We start from the raw sequence: 21,819 nt of genomic DNA on the forward strand, positions 1-21,819 counted from the left end.
ACGGGAGCCAGTGGCCGTGTTGAATGCAACTTCTGATTATTTTGTCTGTTTTTTTGCAAGCAGCATCAGTGCGTGATGCAACAAAAGTTGAAAACACAGAGGTAGAAATGCCATTCACCCAAGAAAGGGTGCAATTTGGTCCTTAAAATACGAGCCCCTTCTTCCCCAGAGCCAAGAAGACAGGAGCCGGAGTGAGGAGGATCCAGGGTGAGCTTCTTCCTTGGGGGAAGGCAACTGGGCGGCCCCAGGACCCAGCTCTTCCTGGGAAGTCATGGTCACAAATCCAGGCAGGCAGGAGGAAGCTGGGACACACATGATGAGGAGGGCAGGCCTCTCCAGATACCCTAGCAGTTTCCAGGGGGCCACAGGGTGGAACAAGACAACACCGCACACAGCTCCAGTCTGGAACAGACACGTGGGGTCAGTGGATGTGGATTCTGGGTCATTGGGCACTCTCCATAGCCTCAGAGGGGCTGGCACTCCCAAGCATTCCCTGCCTGGGGAACTCCTCTCCTCCATTCTCCCTCACAATGGAAGGGGATGAGAGTGGAGATAGGGGAATCGGAAGCAAGGGTAATGCAGCCCCTTGGAGGTGAGGAGTGGGATAGAGGGAGTGCACCTTGCTCACCACCAACTGCTAGTCTCGCCCCACACAGTCTATAGCCACGCGGTGCAGGGGGCACACCAGCCCTCAGCCCTATAGACAGTTTTCTCTTCAAATGGTGCCTGATCAAATCTGGGTGAGAGAAGGTTTGAGGACAAGGAGGGTGGCGGCGCTCAACCCAAAGCAAGCCCCCTGCCCTTCACCCCTTCAGTTCTGGGAGGCCACTGCCAGGGTGTTGACATAGCCATGGGGCCCCCCATCGTTCTCCGGGATGCAGTGGCCCAACTGGGAGCCCCCCTGAGGCGGCGGCGGGGCTGACTGAGGGGCACCATAGCCCCCTCTGCCCCGACTTGGGGAGGCCCGGCTCCCGTGGTCCCAGCAGCCCTCCAGGGCCTCCAGGCCGCGGCAGCCGAGGAAGAAGAGGTTCTTCAGCATGAAGACGGAGAGTGGCTGCTGATGGCTCACCACCAGGAGGCAGCGCAGGGCCAGCAGGGGCACGTCCACCAGGCAGCCGCCCAGCAGGCGCAAAAGGCGGCTGCAGCTGCCCGGTCCCGAGGCCTGGCCCCGCGACGATGGGGCAGCGGCCCCGGCATTGAGCTCGTAGAGCCAGAGCACCGGCGAGGCGAGGGTGAGGAAGTAGACGGCGAGCAGCAGATAGCGCAGGTGCGCGGGCAGCGGCACGCGGCCTTCCAGCGTCAGCTCCACCAGGGTAAAGCTGTCGAGCAAATCCAGACAAGTGCCCAGGAAGCAGCCTGCAGCGCGGTGCTGCTGGGGCTGCAGGAGCAAGGGCCCCGCCGAGCCCGCGGGGGCGCCCGCCTCGCTGATGGCCCGCACCAGGCTGTAGAGCAGGGGCACCGACAGAGCCATGGTGAGGCGGAAGCCCGTGGTGCCGAAGGGCGCGCGCAGTTCGATGAGGTCCAGGATGGACGTGCCCAGGATGAGCACCACCTTGGGCGTGAAGGCGATGGAGTAGATGAGCCAGGCCAGGTAGGCGAAGGCGAACTCGCCCGCCACTCCCACCGGCCCCGGTCCGCACCCGGGGCCGCTGGCCACGCCGCGGCCGCCGCGCGCCTTGGCTCCAGTCGCCGCCGCGGCCGAGGCGCCCGAGGAGGCTGGCAGGTGCAGAGGCGGCGCGGCGTGGTGGTGCTGGTGCGGCGGATGGCTGTGTGTGCCGGTTGCCGCGCTGCCCCGACGGCCGCGGCTGTTCTTGGCGAAGAAGATGGCCCAGCCCACCACCACCACCAGGTCAGTGGCGATCCAGGAGCACCAGTACAGGTCGGTGACGGCGATGAGGTACAGGTCCAGCAGTCCGCCCTGCGCCAGCAGCAGCACCACGGACAGCGCCTGGTAGCCCCAGCGGCACCCCGGCCCCGCGGCGCACCCGCGGCGCCCTCCTCTGCGGCCGGGCCGGGCCGGACGGCCGCAGCAGCAGCAACACGGGCAGCAGGAGGCGCCTCCGCCGGTTCCCGCGCCGCCCGCGCCCCCCATGGAGCGGCCCCCGGGACCCCCGACGGGCCCGGCCGCGGCGCCCCCGCCGAAGTCGGCGGCAGTCATGCTGCAGGAAGAGGCAGGTGTGGACGCGGAGGAGTAGGTGGCGGCGGACGAGGAGAAGGCGGCGGGCGCGGCGTCCCCCGTCGCCGGGGGTCCCGCGGGCGCTGCGGCCGGCACCAGCGGCTTGCTGAGACTGACGCTCTCGTCGTCGTCTTCCCGCCCCGCGCCGGTGCCGCCGCTGCTGCCGCCGCTGCTGCTCACGGAGTCGCCCCCGCAGCGCCGGCCGCCCCCGCGGCCGGGGCTGGGGCTGCTGCTGCTGTCGCCCGAGCCACCCGGGCCGCGGGGCGAACCCCCGCGGAAGAAGAGCGGCTGCAGTCGGGCAGCGGGAGGCGGCGGCGGCGGCGGGAAGGGGCCGGGCGAGGACGACAGCGGGCGAGGGTGCCCGAGCGCCGGGTGCATTGTCTTCCCGGGCTCCCTCCCCACCAACCTGGGACTGGCGCGGCGGCCGAGGGGAGCCGCGCCAGCCGCCGCCGCCTCTGCCCAGCGGCCGGGCCTCGTACCCCGGCTGGGCGGCGGCGAGATCAGGACTGGAGCCGCCGGACCGGGCGATCCAGGCCCGGGCGGCTGAGAGCGGGGCTGGCGAGGCGTGGGGCCGACCGCGGTGGCCGCGGCGGCGGCGGCGGCGGCGGCGGCGGGCTGGGCGGAGAGCAGCCTGGCGGGGAGGAGAGGGAGGCTGGCGGTGAGGAAACCAGGACTGGATTCTAGGGGGAGAGGAGGAGCGGAGACCAGAAAGGGAGAAAACCTGGCTCGCCGAATCCGCGGCTAGAAGGGAGGGGCGCCCTAGGGGTCTGGAGAGGAAGGAGCGAGGCCCGAGACCTCCAGAACGAGGAGGGGCTTAGTGTGGGGAGGACTTAAGGGCGCACAGGATTCCCGAGGAAGTCGCTCGCAGGCAGAACCTTGGCTGAGAGGCGGGAGCACAGGTGGCCGTCTGGCCTTAGTCTAGGTGTAGACCGTGCCTGCTAGCACCGGACTTAGTGCACCTGCTCAGCACAGCTTCTGCCGCCTCTATCCTGGTCCCCTGCTCTGCCCACTGGGCCTCCCTGTATCTCCCTAAGGCGCTTAAAAAGGAATGGAAGAGTCAGGCCCTGCTCAAAGAACTAGGGACCGCAGCACCATTCATTGTCCTACGGATTCACCGCCCTGTACTGGGTTGAGTGAACCCTGCCCCGGGAGATCCCAACTTCGAGGGGATGAAGTTCCCTGAATATTACTGATTGGGAAGAGAAAATAAAGGCATTGGTCAAGTGGTCCCAACCAATTGAGGTTTTTTATTTTCTTAAAGATTCTTAAAGTGGAAGTTGGAACTAATAGGGAGATGTGCCCAGCACAGAGAAAAATAAAGGGAGTTTTGGAGATCTAGGTACTTTGTTAGAAGCAGAGGCTCAAAGGGGGTGGTGGCAGGCAGAAGGCACAGTGAGTGGGCAGGGGTGGGGTACAGCATCAGCGATCCCCACCAACAAGCTCAAGAACTCCCCTTGACTCAGGACCCACCCTAACTCACTGGCTCAATGACTGGGGCGGATGTCCATGAAGTGACTCTGGAAAGCAGAAGGTGGAAGTGATATCTTTAGGGAGATGGGGAGAATGAGATGGGGCTCCTGTGTGAAGCAGAAAACACCTGCCCATTCATCAGAGCAAGGCAGGAAGCCTGCCTGGAAGTTCTCTGCCCCGGTTCCGTTACCTTCAGTCTGCTGCAGCTGCCGGGCTCATCTTCCTGGAGAACTCTGCACAACACTAGGGCATGGACGCATGGGACCCTTGGCAAGGCCTTGCCCCTAAATCTGCCACTTGAGCAAATCTGCTTCCTCCAGCTTCTTGGAGGTCAAACTGTGCAAACAGTCCTTGGTAGTGTGGGATCCAGAACTCACAACACTGGCAGACTTGGTGCAGCAAGTTGACCTGCAGTTTGAAACACAAGCATCCCATGTTAGAGTGCCTGGTTTGAGTCCCACTTACTCCATTTCCTATCCGGCTTCCTGCTTTGCACTTGGAAAGGCAGTGGAAGATGACCCCAGTACTTGAATCCCTGCCACCCATGTGGGAGACCTGGATGGAGCTCCAGACTTCTGGCTTCAGTCTGATCCAGCGCTGGCTGCCACAGGCATTTGTGGGATGGACCAGTGGATGGAAGATTTCTTGCTGTCACTCCCCCTCTCTCCGCCACTCTGCCTTTCAAGTGAATAAATCTTGAAAACAAAACTCACAACCTCTACTATTTCCACTGTCCCCCTGGCACACACAGCCTTTGAAAAGTCCTGTGTCCTATCATCATGCAAGGTGTAGCAAGTACAATGGTGAGAGCCTGTGCTCCGGGCCAGCGGGGCCAGCTCTGGCACTTAACACTAAATGGTTATTTCGCCTCTCTGAGCCTTGAGCGCCATCTTTTAAAAAAAAATTTTATTTATTCATTCGACAGGTAGAGCTACAGACAGTGAGAGAAAGAGAGAAAGATCTTCCTTCCGTTGGTTCACTCCCCAGTGGAAGCCAGGAGCCAGGTGCTTCCTCCTGGTCTCCCATGAGGGTGCAGGGCCCAAGCACTTGGGCCATTCTCCACTGCCTTCCTGGGCCATAGCAGAGAGCTGGACTGGAAGAGGAGCAACCGGGACTAGAACTGGCACCCATATGGGATGCTGGCGCTGCAGGCGGAGGATTAACCGAGTGAGCCACGGCACTGGCCCCACTTGAGCGGCATCTTAACGTCTTGTTGCGAATACGGCGTAAAGGGCTAGCCCAGTGCATGGCTCAGTTAAAGGCATCTGGTGTTATCGTAGCTCCGCTTAGCTGTTCTGTCTCCCAGGCGACACTCACTCAAAGCAAGGGCTGTCAGAGGTTGCATTCCTTCCCGAGGCCACACTCACAATTCTGCTCCCCCACAGCTCTGCACTTCAGAACATTGGTTCTTGGGGCTGGTTTTTCCAGGCCTCACCATGGGAGAGACTCAGCCACACCAGCTGGTGCCATGGGGTGAGGCGGAGAGACAATAGCTCGGCCTTCCCATGTACATGTGTGGCAGCAGCAGGTCCGGCAGATGTCAGAGCAGAGCAGTCCCTATGAAAAAGGGGACTGGGGAGCTGCGGGCCGCTAATGGGAGTGATGATAGCCCATCTCCTGTCTCCCCAGCAGTTCACACGGAGTTAATGGAGCAGTTGAAGAAGCAATAACAGCTGATGGAAGGTAAAGAACTGGACTCCCAAGAGAGCACTGCAGACCCTGCCTCCACCCCTCTGGGCCCCCAGCCCCCCGCAGGCCCGCACAGGGCTCAGGCCTGGCCCTCCTGTCACAGGTGCTTAGAGAGGACTTCTTTCCTCCCCACGCAGCTGAATGTTAACTGTCCTTTGGAGTCGCTCTGCATTTCTAGCAAATGTGCTGTCAGTTAATCAGATTAACTTTCTTTGAGAGACTCTTCTGCCCCACTTCTTTCAGGCCTGAGATCCTGGATAACAGTACCACAAATAATTAGGATGAGAAGTCAGGTACACTACAGAATACGCTGGAGGCCTGGGATGGTTGTGATCTGCTCTTTGCACTGGGTTTTTCCAATCTTCTACACTCAGGCCACACACATTCACACACACTCACACTAACACACACACTAACACACACACCAACACACACTTACACTAACACACACACAGACTTTGCTTCATTCAGGAAAAGCTTGATAAAGATGTGATAAGAGTGAGAAGAGGAATGTCCAAAAGACTTTCACACCCAGAGTGAGTACAGAGGAGGACATTTGGTGTGGCAGTTAAGATACTGCTTAAATATATTTGCATCCCATATCGGAGAGCCTGGGTTTGAGCCCCAGCTCCACTTCTGATTCCAGCTTCCTGCTAAGCCACACCACCAGAGGCAGCAGGTGATGGCTCAAGTACTTGGATCCTTGCCACCAACATGAGAGAACCAGATGGACTTCCTGGCTCCTGGCTTTTTTTTCTTTTCTATTTTTTTTTTTTTTAATACTTACTTCTTAGGGGGCCTGCACTATGGCACAGCAAGTTAAGCCATGCAGTGCCAGCATCAAGTCTCGGCCACTCCACTTCCAATCCAGCTCCCTGCTAATGCACCTAGGAAAGCAGCTCAAGATGGCCCAAGTGCTTGGGACCCTGAAACCACATGGGAGACCCAGAAGAAGCTCCTGGCTCCAGGCTTCAGCCTGGCCCATTCCGGGATGTTGTGGCCATTTGGAGAGTGAACCAGCAGATGGAAGATCTCTCTCTCTCTCTCTCTCTCTCTCTGCCTTTCAAATAAATAAATATATCTTTTGGGGCCGGCTATGTGGCACAGTAGGTTAATCCTCCGCCTGCGGCACTGGCATCCCATATGGGCGCCGGTTCTAGTCCTGGCTGCCCCTCTTCCAATCCAGCTCTCTGCTATGGCCTGGAGAAGCAGTAGAGGATGGCCCAAGTGCTTGGGCCCTTGCACCTGCATGGGAGACCAAGAAGAAGCACCTGGCTCCAGGCTTCGGATCGGTGCAGCACCGGCCATTGTGGCCATCTGGGGAGTGAACCAATGGAAGGAAGACCTTTCTCTCTGTCTCTCCCTCTCACTGTCTGTAATTCTACCTCTCAAATAAATAAATAAAATATTTTTTAAAAAATACATCTTTTAAAAAGAGATTTACTTTTTATTTGTTTGAAAGGCACAGAGAGAAAGAAATCTTCCATTCACAATAGATTGAAAGCATAGAATATTTGGCGATAGAATATTCTGGTCTTTCTAGAATGGAAAGGCCAGTGACTCCCTACCTTCCCAGGCAGGAGTAGATGGACTAGTAGTCGGTTAGTCACTAGAAGAGGACCAGCAGGGCCAACCTTTCCCAGTACCAAGTGCGGCTTCCCTCTGCTCAGAGCAAGAATAAAGGACAGCTGCAAAGGAAAACATCAGAGGGGCTCCCTGTGTGAGCGGAGATGAGAAGGAACACAGCCCAGACCTCTGGCTCTCATCGCACCATCACCGCAGGCAGCTCTGACACAGGGCGGCCAGCAGAGAACAGGAGCAGAGCGGGTATGTGCAGACCTGGAAGTGTCATCTCAGCTGAACACAGGCACCACCCCCACCCCCGACTCAGGGCCCCTGTAATAGTGGGGCCAGGCCAAGTCCCTGAGCTGCCCTCACTGGCAGGGAGAAAGGCGAAGCCAGCGTTGCAAATGAGTCCCTAGCCAGGGGCTGGGCCCCAGACTTTAAGTTCTTTCTTAGGAGGGAGCCAGAAATTACAGGAACATAAGCAAGGGCAAACAATGGAGTGCTGGGGTCCCCTGCAGACACACAATGGGAGGGTTCTGGAAAGGCTTGGTGGAGGATGGGACCAGAGCACCGCTGGGGAGCAGGCAGGAGGGGCCAGAGGGACAAAGGAACCAAGTGTGAAGCAACAGGGCCTCTTTAAGGAGTCACAACTCCTTGGCATTGTCTGAACACGTAGGACAAGGAGCACATACACAAGAGAGAAGGCAGGGGCCAGCGCTGTGGCATAGTGGGTAAAGCCGCCGCCTGCAGCAGTGCTGGTTCAAATCCTGGCAGCTCCACTTCTGATCCAGCTCTCTGCTATGGCCTGGGAAAGCAGTACAAGGTGGCCAAGTCCTTGAGCCCCTGCATCCACATGGGAGACCCAGAAGAAGCTCCTGGTTCCTGGCTTCGGAACAGCACAGCTCTGGCTGTTGCAGCCAATTGGGGAGTGAACCAGTGAATGGAAGACCTTCTCTCTCTCTCTCTCTCTCTCTCTCTCTCTCTCTGCCTCTCCTTCTCTTTCTGTGTAACTCTTTCATATAAATAAGTAAATAAATAAATAAATCTTTTTTTAAAAAAAGAGAGAGAGAAAGAAAGAGAAGGCAGAGCACACACACTGGGCTGGGTGCCAGCGGCCTCCCATGCCAGGCTGAGCTTGAGCTGCATTCTGAGGGAACCAAGAACTCCTGAAAGCTGAGATGCAACAGAAAGGGCTTTATATTTTAGGAAAGTGGTTTTGTAGTGGAAATGATGGATTGAGGGGCAGGGAGAAAAGGGAGGCACAGAAGTTTTGTTCTGGTTCTGGTAATAATGTGGACTAAATAATATGCAATACTCCCTGGCTTGCCAAAAAAAAAAAAAAAAAAACCCACACTAAATAAAACAGCCTCCTTTTAAATGCACAGCTAATCTCACAAGAAAGTAAGGGAAATTCTTGGGGCCAGTCAGTGGAGAGGGAACTACAAACCAGCATGGAAGGTGAGGTAAATGAGTGAGTGCACGCAGACACGCACTGTCTCAGGCCACACGAGTGGCCACCCAAACTTCAATGTATTTAAATTAGTATTAAGTACAATTCATTACAATTAAAAATTCGGATCTCACCCTCCCTATTTCAGGTGCTCGAAAGCCCCATGTAACTTACGGCCGGGACGGCGCAGATCCAGAACACTCCCACTGCTGTGGCAGGTTCTACCGGATGGTGTTGATGGGCACCTGGGTAGCAGCCAAGCAGAAAACAGGAGACACAGCATCGGAAGAAAGATGGCCAAGCTGAGCTTCCTGCAAACCACAACCCTCAATGAAAGAGTGGGCGAGGAAAGCAAATCTCTCACCGAAAGCAGGAGATGGTGTGGAAATGAGTGGCCTGGGCTAAAAGAGCTATTAAAGTCCCTCCTGAGAACTCATGACCCTGGGCTTGCTTGTATCACATAGATTTGGGGTGTGATCAACGCCATGCTGAGAAACTAACATAACTACGGGCTATAGTCCCACTGCAGCTATGGGTTGCCCTGTAAAAGCAAATATAAACAGTTCCAAGGACACACCTCTAACCCAGGCCTCCTAAGATTCCCATAGATAAAACACCAGTAAAAGCGAGCTCACAATCCCTGATCACAAACTACACAAGGAAATAAACCAACATGAATGAAAATCAGCAGATAAAACACATTGTTAGACCACCAAGAACATCATGTGATGAAGGCTGCAATACCAATAGATCTACTGGGATTTATCCGCGACGTCACAGCGCCAGCCCCCTATAGGAGCACTGGTTCCAGTCCCGGCTGCTCCACTTCTGATCCAGCTCTCTGCTATGGCCTGGGAAAGCAGTAGAAGATGGCCCAAGCGCTTGGAGCCTTGCACCCGCGTGAAAGACTCAGAAGAAGCTCCTGGCTTCGGATCGGTGCAACTCCGGTGTTGTAGCCATTTAGGGAGTGAACCAGCAGATGGCAGACCTCTCTCTCTCTCTCTCTCTCTCTCTCTCTCTTTCTCTCTCTCTCTCTTCCCCTCTGCCTCTCTCTAACTCTGCCTTTCAAATAAATAAAATATCTTTTAAAAAAAAAACATAAGAAAGAAGGATATAGATCTCAGTGAAACCGTTGTAACTGGTGAAAACTATAAAAACAACCACTTAAAGTTCCTGAAAATTGTTCCAGGACTTAGCAAATGCACAAACATTTATTCAAGAAAATTTACTAAGGGCCCAGTGCTATGAATGAACCAGTGGATAGGAGACTTTTCTCTCTGTCTCTGCCTCTCTCTGTCTATAACTCTACTTTTCAAATAAGTACATAAATAAAATCTTTGAAACAAAAACTAAATTTACTAAATTTCAGTAAGAAGAGTGACAGCCTGTGCCACCTGAGCTGCGACTGCTCTCATCCCTGTCCGAGCGCAATGTGACAGAAGCTCTTCTCCAGTCAGATGCGACCGAGGCAGGACTCCCTCCCGCCCAGCTCTCAGTCCAGGGCTACAGTTTCTCCCTGTGCGGGGCTGAGTGCCGGCGTTTCTCATTCCTGCCCCCTAGCGGAGAGTTGCAGAAACTATCTGAAGCGAGCAGAGCTGAGCCCTGTGAGGCTCCGATCTTTACCCAGCTCCCACTTGCAGAGTACAACTCTGAATCAAATCACCTTGTGTCCGCTCACTCACGGCGCTGAAGTCCACACGGGGAAAGGCACGCTGAGAACATCAAGGCCTTCCATTGTCTTTACCCATCTCCTTCCCACCCGCAAAGGGGTTTTCCCTCCAAGAGGAGTGGGTCACTGTGCCCAGCTCCAGAGCAATGGCACCGAGTTTCCACCCAGGAGCGGGGGCAGATGTAGAAGCAAAGAGCTCTCAGAGGTCAGTGCTGTGGCTTAGTGGGCTAAGCTTCTGCCTGCGGTGCCCGCATCCCATATGGGCGCCAGTTCAAGTGCAAGCTGCTCCCCTTCCGATTCAGCTCCCTGCTAATGGCCTGGGAAACAGTGGAAGATAGCCCAAGTGCTTGGGCTCCTGCACCCACATGGGAGATCCAGAAGAAGCTCTTGGCTCCTGGCTTCAGATCAGCTCAGCTCCGATCATTGTGGCCATTTGGGGAGTGAACCAACGGAGGGAAGACCTTTCTGTCTCTTCCTCTCTCTCTGTAGCTCTACCTCTCAAATAAATAAATAAATCTTTAAAAAAAAAAAAGAGCTCTGTAGCTCAACCTAAGGGAATGACTTTATTTGGAACACGGGGTGGGGAAGTTCAAACACAAGGGCACTGTTAAAAGCCATAGATTCTAGAAGTAATTTAGAGGAGGCCGGTAGCTTCCAGATGGCAACAAGTGAAAAATAAGACCAGCTATGAGTCTAAGAGAACCAGAGAGATGGACAGCTGAAAAGAGTCCTCCAGAAAAGCTTCAAAGACTGGTCTCAAGGACGTCCCCTGGGAGCCCGCGTGTGGCCGCAGCAGGTTAAGTCGCCATCTGCCATGTCAGCATCCCATATCATAGCACTGGTTTGTGTCTCTGCTGATTTGCTTCCAATCCAGCTCCCTGCTAATGCACCTGGGAAAGCAGCAGAAGATGGCTTAAGTGCTTGGGCTCCTGACACCCACGTGGGAAACCTGGATAGAGTTCCAGGCTCCTGGCTTCAGCCTGGTCTAGCTTGGCTGTTGCAGCCATTTGAGGAGTGACCCAGTAGATGGAAGATCTCTCCCCCGCCTTTTAAATAAGTAAATCAATCTTTAGTAAATAAATAAATGTTTATTTGCTTACTTTCATCCACTTGAAAGGCAGAGCAACAGAGAAATGTGTGTGTGTGTGTGTGTATACAGAGAGAGAGAGAGAGAGAGAGAGAGAGAGAGAGCATACTTAAATCCACTGGTTTACTACCCAGATGCCCACAACAGCTACAACTGGGCCGAGCCAAACCCAGGAGGCTGGCTATCCATCTGGATCTCCCGTATGGGTGGAAGGGACCCAAGCATTTGAGCCATCATTCACTGCTTCCAGGATGCATTGGCAGGAAGCTGGCTATGCAGCAGAAGAGCCAGGCACCGGGAAGGGCTCAGTACCTGGCTCCAGCTCCTGACTCAGCTTCTGACGGTTATAAAGGGAAGGCCCACTCTCGTCAAGGGGCTTCTTTCTTTGTTGAGGTCTTTTTCCACTATTGGGAGTTTTTCCTTGGTGAGAGGCTTTCCTTTGGAGCCATTTTTGCATTTCAGCTGTTTACTTATTCTCTCCCACCCCTCTCTCTACCTGACCTGATTTAGGTCTGCAGGTCCCTCTTCTGCATTTGCTTTAAATAACTCCTGGGAAGTCCCTGCCGTCAGCCCAGACTGGAGCCCTGCAGCCCCCAACACCTGGCCATAAAGAGTGACCCTAAAGACGGTGCAGAGGTCGTCAGAGCTATGCCCTCCGTGACAAGCCCGGAACGTGTGGGTCAGGAGAGCAGCGCTCCACAGAGGGGCTGAGGCCAGGAAGCAGGTCCTCGCCCGGCACCCCGTCTCCGCACTGTGAGGAATGACCATCTATCTGTACAGGCCATCCAGCCTGCAGTGCTGTGAGATGAAGACACAGGCCACTCTCATGAACCCAGACAGCCAGCCCCTAAACCAATCCTGGCTGGCAGCAGCCAACACTCAGCATACCCAGTTCTGGTTTATCTGGGGAATTCAGGGAAGAACAAAGATGGAAAGACATCTGTGAATGTAGTTTCCCTTCTTTTTTTAAGGTTTATTATTTCAAAGACAGAGTGACAGAGAGGGAGAGATCGAGATCTTCCATCAGTGGTTCACTCCTCAAATGGCCAAAACCAGGAGCAGAAACAAGGGGTCAGGATCTCCTCCTGGTCTCCCACAGGGGTAGCAGGACTTCCCAGGTGCCCTAGCACAGAGCTGGCTCGGACACAGAGCTGCCAGGACTTGATTCAGCACTCAATACAGGACACCAGCGTCACCAGCAGCTTAACCCTCTGTGCCACGATGCTGGCCCCTAGTTTGCCATATCGACAGATTAAAGGAGAAACTCCATAAATGTAGCAAAACAAGTAGCGGTCAATGAATTTCAGCAGAAACTTACCAAACAGCATCTCTTCATCCTAGCAAATTGTATTGTGGGAGCAGAGATGTCCAAACCCACTTCCTTTTCCCAGGCACAGAGCAAGAGCCCATGGCCCACCTTCTATGTAGGTGCCTTGGAGCCATGTGCCTGTCCCACACATATGCACGTGAGTGACAGACACCACTACCTGGTCTGGGCGAAATCCCCTTTGCAGTCATCTACTCTCTCTCCTCCACACGGGCTCTGGAAGCTAGTGCTGAGGATGACAGCACCGCAAAGGGAGGCTGGATCCCTGAGCCATCACTTGAAAGGGAAAGCCAAGAACAGCCACCTCGAAGGCGGCACTGCGAGTCGGCACCCATACGGGAGGGCTGCTTCTGACCCGGCTCCCTGCTAATGTGCCTCAGAAGGCTGCAGGAGACAGCCCAAGTGCTTGGGGCTCTGCCACTCACATGTTCCAGGCTCCTGGCTTTAGCCTGGTCCAGCCTTGGCTATTGCAGCCATTTGGGGAATAAACTAGCATGGAAGATCTTTATCTCTCTGCTTTTCATTTTTTTTTTTAATTATTTATTTATAAGTCAGAATTACAGAGAGAGAGAGAGAAGGAGAAACGGGGCCAGGGGTAGGGATCTTCCATCTGCTGGTTCACTCCCCAGGTGGCTGCAACGGCCTGAGCTGCACAATCCAAAGCCAGAAGCCAGGAGCTTTTTCCGGGTCTCCCATGCGGGTGCAAGGGCCCAAGCACTTGGGCCATCCTCTGCTGCTTCCCCAGGTACATTAATAAGAAGCTGGATCGAAAGTGGAGCAGCCAAGACTCGAACCAATACCCATATGGGATGCCAATGCTTCTTCTGACAGCGGCTTAACCCACTGGGCCATAGCACCGGCCTCCACTCTGCCTTTTAAATAAATAAATCTTAAAAAAAAATAATAAAAGAATAGCCACCTGATCCATAACACACTGTATATGAAATGAACAAGAAATAAATAGTTCCCTCAGCCACATTTTCATTTATGTGTGGACTGTCTTAATCACCACAACTTGATTTAAAAGAAAAAAAAAGATTTTTTTATTTACTTGAAAGGCAGAGTGACAGAGAGAGATATAGAGAGAAAAGAGAGAGAGAGAGAGAGAGAGAGAGAGAGAGTTCTTCCATCTGCTGGTTCACTCCCCAAATGGCTGCAACAGCCAGGGTTGAGCCAAGCCTAAGCCAGGAGCCAGAACCTCCACCACGTGGGTGGCAGGGACCCAAGCACTTGGGCCATCTTCTGCAGCTTTCCCACATTCAGTAGCTGGAAGCTGAATGATAAACAGAGCAGCCAAGACTCAAACCGGCACTCATATGGGATGCCAGTGTCGCAGGCAGAGGCTTAATCAGCTGTGACACAATGCCAGCCCCTAATAACTACAACTTTGCATCAAAAAGCTTGATATCAGCTAGGGCAAGTCCAGGGTCAGGAAAGCGATGATTTCTTCCAAGACAAGAGCAGTTTCTCATTTCTTCTCCCTGGGCTTAGTAGGTGCTCCACAGACATCTGCTGAATGCATAATGAAACCAACAAGGGAAGTTAGAAGGAACATGCCTTCCCCTCTCCCAAAAGAGGGTCCCAGGAACCAACGCCCTAAGGATGCTTAAGGAGGGCTGGGGAACCAGAAGCTCGAGGCAGGGTGGGAGGCGGTGGGGAGAGCAGCAATCGAGAACTCTGCTCTTTCCCTCCTAAGAAAAGAGAAAACAGCACAGGCTTTGGAACCAAGGGCTGGAAGCAAAAGCCGAAGCTCTGTTCGCTTGCCACCAGTTCACACCCAAGGCATCTTCCCACCTCCAGCCAGGAAGAAGCTGCCAAGAGCCCTGGGCAGAGAAACAGGAGTCCCAGCACGACCCACCTCAGCAGCGCGATGATGCACTGGGGAAGTGACAGAATGATGTTAACACACACACAACTATTATAGCTGAGATATTTTAAAATTCCGCCCTCAAGGCAGCACCGGTTGCCACAGCAACCCCAGCCCTGCTGGGTGTCCTCATTCCCAGTGTGCTTACTGCACTTGCCCCAGGAGGGGGCGGCCACAGGAACCTAGACTGCTGCTTCCACCACGGGGAGCACTGGGGAAGTGCCCAGGAGGCTCAGGCAGCTGCAGGCAGATCTCGAAATTCAATAAATTGATAGCAGGCTAACTTTTTTTTCACAGTTCATGTATTTGAAGGGCAGAGTTACAGAGAGGGAGAGGCAGAGGCAGAGAGAGAGATCTTCCATCCACTGGTTCATTCCCCAAATGGTCACAATGGCCAGGAGCTTCTTCCAGGTCTCCCACATGGGTGCAGGGGCCCAAGGACTTGGGACATCTTCTGCTGCTTTCCCAAGTGCATTAGCAGGGAGCTGGATCGGAAGTCAAGCAGCTGGGTCTCAAACCAGTGCCCAAATGGGGTGCCGGCGCTGCATGTAGCAGCTCTATCCATTACACCGTAGTGCTGAACCTGAAGGCTATTTTTCAAGTTGATAATTTCGCGTGGCCTGCAAATGATGTTATAAATATCCCAATGGCCCTTGTCACCCACCCCTGGTAGACAAAGTCTCTGGGGGATAGGACTGGCATTGTAGTCCAGTAGCTGACCCTGCTCTCTCATGCAGATTTGCATACGCAATGTCGCAGTGCACATGTTCTTCAGCCACAGAGCTGAAACAACAGCTAGCCGAAGGGACAGAGCCAGAGGCAGGCAGACATAGAGATGCTGACACTCAGTCTGAAGCTAAGGAGTCGTCATTCCAGAGAGATCCCTCCCTGCACAGCCACATCTGGCTTCATTTTCTAGTTCCCTTCTCCACTCCGCCGTCATCCCATTTGGTAACGTCAACCCAGGAGCTCACCTGGGCCGTATCTAGCACGGCAAGTTACAGTAGGACCTAAACCAATGCTTGGGAGAAGGCAGAGGGCTGGTTGGCAGTGGGGAGGATCTTGGGTGCAGAGTCTGGGGGAGAACACTGGACTCGAGGTTAGATAGCAGACTGACCCTGAGGCCTGGCCCCTCCGTTTACTGTGACTTTGGACACGGTCTCACTAACAGAACTCCACAAGAGACAGGGGTTGCTGCCAATGACTGGTCAGTGCTTGGCACCTAGAATGGTGCTTGGCTTCTAGTAGACTGCCACTGTTCTCTGTTTGCTTGTTCATTTGTTTAAGAGGCAGAGAAGATGGGGAGCTCCCATCCACTGGTTCACAGCCAGGACTGGGCCAGGTGGGCCAAAGCCAGGACCTTGGGTCTCAGTTCAGGTCTCCCACATGAGTGGCAGGGACCCAGCTCTCTGAACCCTGACCATTGCCCCTGAGGATCTGCATTCCTATCAGGAAGCTGGTGTCAGGAGCCAGAGCTGGGACTCAAACCCAGCACTCCAGTGTGGAAAGCAGCTGTCTTTTTATTTTATTTTATTTTTTTACTTTATTTATTTATTTGAAAGTCAGAGTTACAGAGATGGAAGGAGAGGCAGAGAGAGAGAGGTCTTCCATCCGATGGTTCACTCCCCAGTTGGCTGCAACAGCTAGAGCTGTGATAATCTGAAGCTGGGAGCAAGGAACTTCCTCTGGGTCATTCCATGCAGGTGCAAGGGCCCAAGGACTTGGGACATCTTCTACTGCCTTCCCAGCCCATAGCACAGAGCTGGATTGGAAGTGAAGCAGCCAGGACTCAAACTGGCACCCATAGGGGATGCCGGCACTGCAGGCAGTGGCTTTACCCGCTGCACCACAGCTCTGGCCCCGGCAGCTGTCTTAACTGCCAGACTAAATGCTCACTACATGGGGAAGGCACTGTGGTGCAGAGGGCCCAGTGCTTAGGACACCCGGATCCCATATTGGAATGCCAGTTCAAGTCCTGGCTACTCCACTTCCAATCCAACCTCCTGCTAATATTGCTGGGAAGGCAGCAAATGATGGCCCAAATACTTGGGTCTGACCCTCCCAGGGGAGACCCAGATGGAGTTCTGGAATCTGGTTTCCTGGCTTCCACCTGGGCCAGCCAACTGTTGTAGGCATTTGGGGAGTGAACCACCAGATGGAAGTACACTCGCTCTCTCTTTTCCTGTTACTCTGCCTTCCAAATAGACCAACCTTAAAAAAATGCCCACTCCCCTTTAATGGTTTTGAAATGAGGGGATGAATGACCTCTGCCTTGGGCCGTCACTTATAAAAATGGGGTAGATGGGAATCGTCTCTCTCCATGAGGGGCTTTGTGATACTCTAACACAGCATGAACAAATGTCACCTGCTTCAAAATGCTCTGGCAGGGAAGAAAGTGAGGAGGAAGGGATGGGGAATGGTTGATCGGTGGCTGCTAAATCACAGCTAGGTAAGAGAAGTTCCAGGTTTGCAGTGTGCAGTTAACATATGGTGTCCATGCTGTGGTGTAGCAAGTTAAGCCACTGTCAGCAGCACCAGCATCCCATATGGGCACTGTTTTGTGTCCTGACTGCTCTACTTCCGATCCAGCTCCCTGCTAATGTGCCTGGGAAAGTAGCAGAGGATGGCCCAACTTTTTGGACCCCTGGACACACATGGGAGACTTGGAGGAAGCTCCTGGCTTCTGACTGGCCCCGTGCCAGCCATTGAGGTCATTTGGAGAGTGAACCAGTGGATGGAAGATCTCTCTCTCCTTCTCTAACTCTGCCTCTCAAATAAATAAATAACATTTTTTTAAAGTTAATGTATGTTTCCACAAAAAGATTAGAATATAGGATTTGGAATGTTTTTGCCATACAGAAATGCTATTTGTTTGAGAAGACAGATATACTTACCTTGATTGTACATTTTTCAAAACATCACATAATGGGGCCAGTGTCGTGGCGCAGCTGGTTAAAACCCTCCTGAAGCACCGGCATCCTATACGGGTGCCAGTTCTAGTCCCAGCTGCTCCTCTTCTGATCCAGCTCTCTGCTATAGCTCGGGATAGCAGTAGAAGATGGCCCAAGTCCTTGGGCCCCTGCACCCACGTGGGAGACCTGGAAGAAGCTCTTGGCTCCTGGCTTCGGATCGGCACAGTTCAGGCAGTTGCAGCCATCTGGGAGTGAATCAGCGGATGGAAGACCTCTCTGTCTCTACCTCTCTCTGTAACTCTGTCTTTCAAATAAATAAAATAAATCTTTTTTTAAAAAAATCCCATAGTACTCCCAAAATTAAGTATAATTTTTATGTATCTGTTTAAAGAATTTTAATAGGGATGGGTGTTGTATGCCCACGTCCCACACTGGAGTGCAGTTTGAGTCCCAGCTCATCTACTTCCAATCTATCTTCCTGCGAATGTATCTTGGGAAACAGCAGATGAGGGCTCAAGTATGTGGGTCCCTGCCACCCAAGGGGGAGACCTGCATGGAGTTCCAGGCTCCTGGTTTTGGCTTGGAGCATTTGGGGAATGAACCTGTAGATGGAAGGTCTCTCCCTGTCACTCTGCCTTTCTAATAAACAAAAATAAAAATGCTTTTAATAAAAATAAATAAAACAGGTCCAGGTGTCACTGCTTACAATACAGGCATCCCATGTCAGAGCACCTGGCAGAAGTCCCAGTTACTCCATGCTTAATCCAGCTTCCTGCTGATGTACCTGGGAGGTAGAGAGTAATGACCCAAACACTTGGGTTCCTGTCACTGCTGTGAGAGACCTGGACGGAGTTCCTCCTGACCCAGCCCTGGCTGTCGCGGGCATCTGGAGAGTGAACCAGCAGATGGACGATGTCGACTCTCCCTGCCTTTCCAATAAATAAATCTTTTTTAACAATCAAGTGCTAACTACTATGCTGATGGATGGCAGCAAGCAGCAGAGTGGACTGTCAGACATGGGGCCTCAGGAGGCCAGGACTTGGCCATTTCCCCAAGATACTATCCATGGCTTCTGAGTAGCCAGCGCTGCAGATGGTACTGCTGGATGCCCAGCCATCACCTACTCTACCACTCCCCTTACAACCAGAACCCTACTTCCATCTGCAGGACACTGTGCCATGTCCTTGCCTCCCTGCAGCTACTGTGTGGCCAGGCTGTAGTCAGCCAGGCAGAACCCGAAGCCTGAAGTTCTTGGAAGGGAATCAAGGTGCTCTTTGCCCTTCCTCCTTCCTCTTTGAAAGGTGGATGAAGCTTGAAAATAAAATTGTGCCATGCTCTCCTGGACAAAGCATACAGCACTAAGGATGGAGGGCAAGCCCACATCCTCGAGGCCATTCCAGAGCAGACTTCCTAGTCTCGAACTTCCTCCAGCTTAGAAAAATAGCCTCGTACTTAGGGCACTGTAGTGAGATTTCTGCTAGCAGCAGCTGCGCATAATCCTAAATGATAGAGCACTGCACTTAAAATAGCTCACTTACTTCTCATATAATCCTATGAAATAGATATCACCAATGCCAATTTCACAGATAAGAAAATGGAAGCTTGGAGAAGTGAAGAAAATGGCCCAAGGCCAGAGCGCTCCTCAGTGGCAGAGCTGGGATTTGATTCCCAGGCCTACAGGATTTTCCCTTTTTTTACTTTTGCCATACTCTCCAAGGCAGAACAAGGAAGGCATTTAAGGACCCACTGGAGGGCTTCCAGGTCTGCAGGGGACATGGACTCTATGCACCTTCTGAATCCTGTCAAGGCAGACATGCAGGCGGGGAGGAGGCAAGAGCAAGCCCCTATGGAAATGGGGTAGGCACTTGGCCTGTGGCTAAGATGCCTGCATCCCACATCAAAGTACTGGGTTCAGCACCTAGCTCCTGGTTCCTGTTCCCCACCAATGCCGAGGTTCAAAGGCAGTGGTAATTGTTCAGGTGATGAGGCTCCTGCCTTCCACGTGAGGAACTTAGATCATGTTCCCAGTTCCAGGCTTTGGCTCCAGTCCAGCCCTGGCCACCACGGGCATTCAGGAAGTGAACCAGCAGACGCGGGCTCCCTCTCTCTCTCTCCAGTGAATTCATCAATTTAAAAAAAAAAAAAAATACAGCGGCCGGCGCCGTAGCTTAACAGGCTAATCCTCCGCCTTGCGGCGCCGGCACACCGGGTTCTAGTCCCGGTTGGGGTGCTGGATTCTATCCCGGTTGCCCCTCTTCCAGGCCAGCTCTCTGCTATGGCCCGGGAAGGCAGTGGAGGATGGCCCAAGTGCTTGGGCCCTGCACCCGCATGGGAGACCAGGAGAAGCGCCTGGCTCCTGGCTTCGGATCAGCGAGATGCGCCGTCCGCAGCGGCCATTGGAGGGTGAACCAACGGCAAAAAGGAAGACCTTTCTCTCTGTCTCTCTCTCACTATCCACTCTGCCTGTCCAAAAAAAAAAAAAAAAAAAATACAAAGTCCATGGAGCTTTTATTTTAGAAGACATAGAATAAACAAATATAGGGGTAGATGTTGTGGCACAGTAAATCACGCCAGCACTTGGGATGTGCCTGGTTTCAGTCCCTGCTGTTCCACGCTACCCAGCTTCCTGCTGCCACACCTGCGAGGCAGCAGAGGATGGCCCAAGTACTTGGCTTCCTGCTGCCCAGGTGGAGGACCTGAATGGAGTTCCTGGATCCTGGCTGTTGTAGGCATTTGTGAAGTGAATCAGCAGGTGGAAGCTCTCTTCCTCTGTCTCTGCCTGCATTTCCAATCTTTGAAAAATAAGAAAATACACATATGTACATGTGTCACGGGATGATGAATACGATGAAAAATTAAGCAGGTAAAGGGAATAAGGAGTGTTATTCTTTAAAAATTCTTTTTAAAATTTTACTTGAAAGGCAGAGATCTTCCATTCACTGGCTCACTTCCCAAATCCCCAGGGCATTGCCAGACTGAAGCCAGCAGCCTGAAACTCAACCTAGGTCTCCAATGTGGGTGACAGGGACCCAAGTACCTGAGCCATCCTCTGATGCCTTCCCAGGGATGTGCATTAGCAGGAATCTGGAACTTAACCCTGCCCCAAGGTCTTACAGACATCGAGAAAGTCTGAGGTGACAAATCTACCAGACCTTTTAAGAAGTACTGGGGTGAGGTGGCATTGTAGTATAGCAGGTTAAGCTGTAATGTCGGTATCCCATATGGGTACCGAGTTCAAGTCCTGACTACTCCACTTCCAATACAGCTCCCTGCTAATACTCCTGGGAAAGCAGCAACAGATGGTCAAGTGCTTGGGCCCCTGCACCCATGTGGAAGACCCAGATGGAGTTTCTGGCTCCTCCCTTTGACCTCACAAAGCCCTGGCCATTGCAGCTATTTGGGTAATGAACCAGCAGATGGAAGATCTCTCTCCTCTCTGCAACTCTGCCTTTTAAATAAAATCTTTATTGCTGCCTGAGATGCCAGTATCCCATATGGGTTCAAGACCCAGATGTTCCACTTCTAATCAAGCTCCCTGCTAATGCACCTGGAAAAGCAATGGTCCAAGTGCTTGGGACCCAAACCCACATGGGAGTTCTGGAAGAAGCTTTTGACTCCTAGCTTCGGCCTAGCCCAGCCCTAGTGGTTATTTGGGGAGTGAACCAGTGGATAGAAGATCTCTCTCTTGTTCTGTGTGCCTCTCTTCCTTTCTCTGGGTAACTCTACTTTCAAGTAAACAAATGTGTTAAAAAAAAAAAAAAAATGCTGGCGCCGCGGCTCACTAGGCTAATCCTCCGCCTCGCGGCGCCGGCACACCGGGTTCTAATCCCGGTCGGGGCACCGGTTCTGTCCCGGCTGCCCCTCTTCCAGGCCAGCTCTCTGCTCTGGCCAGGGAGTGCAGTGGAGGATGGCTCAAGTGCTTGGGCCCTGCACCCCAAGGGAGACCAGGATAGGCACCTGGCTCCTGCCATCGGATCAGCGCGGTGCGCCGGCCGCAGCGCGCCAACCGCGGTGGCCATTGGAGGGTGAACCAACGGCAAAAAGGAAGACCTTTCTCTCTGTCTCTCTCTCTCACTGTCCACTCTGCCTGTCAAAAAAAAAAAAAAAAAAAAAGATTGGCCGGCACCGCGGCTCAACAGGCTAATCCTCCGCCTTGCGGCGCCGGCACACCGGGTTCTAGTCCCGGTCAGAGCACCGGATTCTGTCCCGGTTGCCCCTCTTCCAAGGCCAGCTCTCTGTTATGGCCCGGGAGTGCAGTGGAGGATGGCTCAAGTGCTTGGGCCCTGCACCCCATGGGAGAACAGGAGAAGCACCTGGTTCCTGCCTTCGGATCAGCACGTGCACCGGCCGCAGCGTGCTGGCTGCAGCGGCCATTGGAGGGTGAACCAACGGCAAAGGAAGACCTTTCTCTCTGTCTCTCTCTCTCACTGTCCACTCTGCCTGTCAAAAATATATATATATATTTGAAAGGCAGAGTTAGAGAGGAAAACAGAGATTTTCCACCTGCTGGGTCATTCCCCAAATGGCTGCAATGGCTGGGGCTGGGCCAATCCAAAGCCAGGAGCCAGGAGCTTCTTCCAGGTCTCCCATATGGGTGCAGGGACCC

The 21,819-nt window shown here is 53.4% G+C and overlaps 1 protein-coding gene across 1 annotated transcript; it reads right to left on the bottom strand.

The window, feature by feature from the left end:
- Window positions 1-611: 611 nt before the first annotated feature.
- TMEM121B (transmembrane protein 121B) lies at window positions 612-2,554 on the bottom strand. Its single transcript, XM_062195416.1, has one exon. The coding sequence runs from the start codon at window positions 2,552-2,554 to the stop codon at window positions 812-814; it is 1,743 nt and encodes a 580-aa protein (XP_062051400.1). The 3' UTR covers window positions 612-811.
- Between the last annotated feature and the right edge of the window lie 19,265 nt (window positions 2,555-21,819).

Source organism: Lepus europaeus, chromosome 6 (assembly GCF_033115175.1).
Source record: "Lepus europaeus isolate LE1 chromosome 6, mLepTim1.pri, whole genome shotgun sequence".
In the NCBI taxonomy this organism is placed as follows: Eukaryota; Metazoa; Chordata; class Mammalia; order Lagomorpha; family Leporidae; genus Lepus; species Lepus europaeus.

What these genes read in the sequence shown, in the direction of transcription:
- TMEM121B (XM_062195416.1), bottom strand. Translation starts at nt 2,554, where the DNA reads ATGCACCCGGCGCTCGGGCACCCTCGCCCGCTGTCGTCCTCGCCCGGC.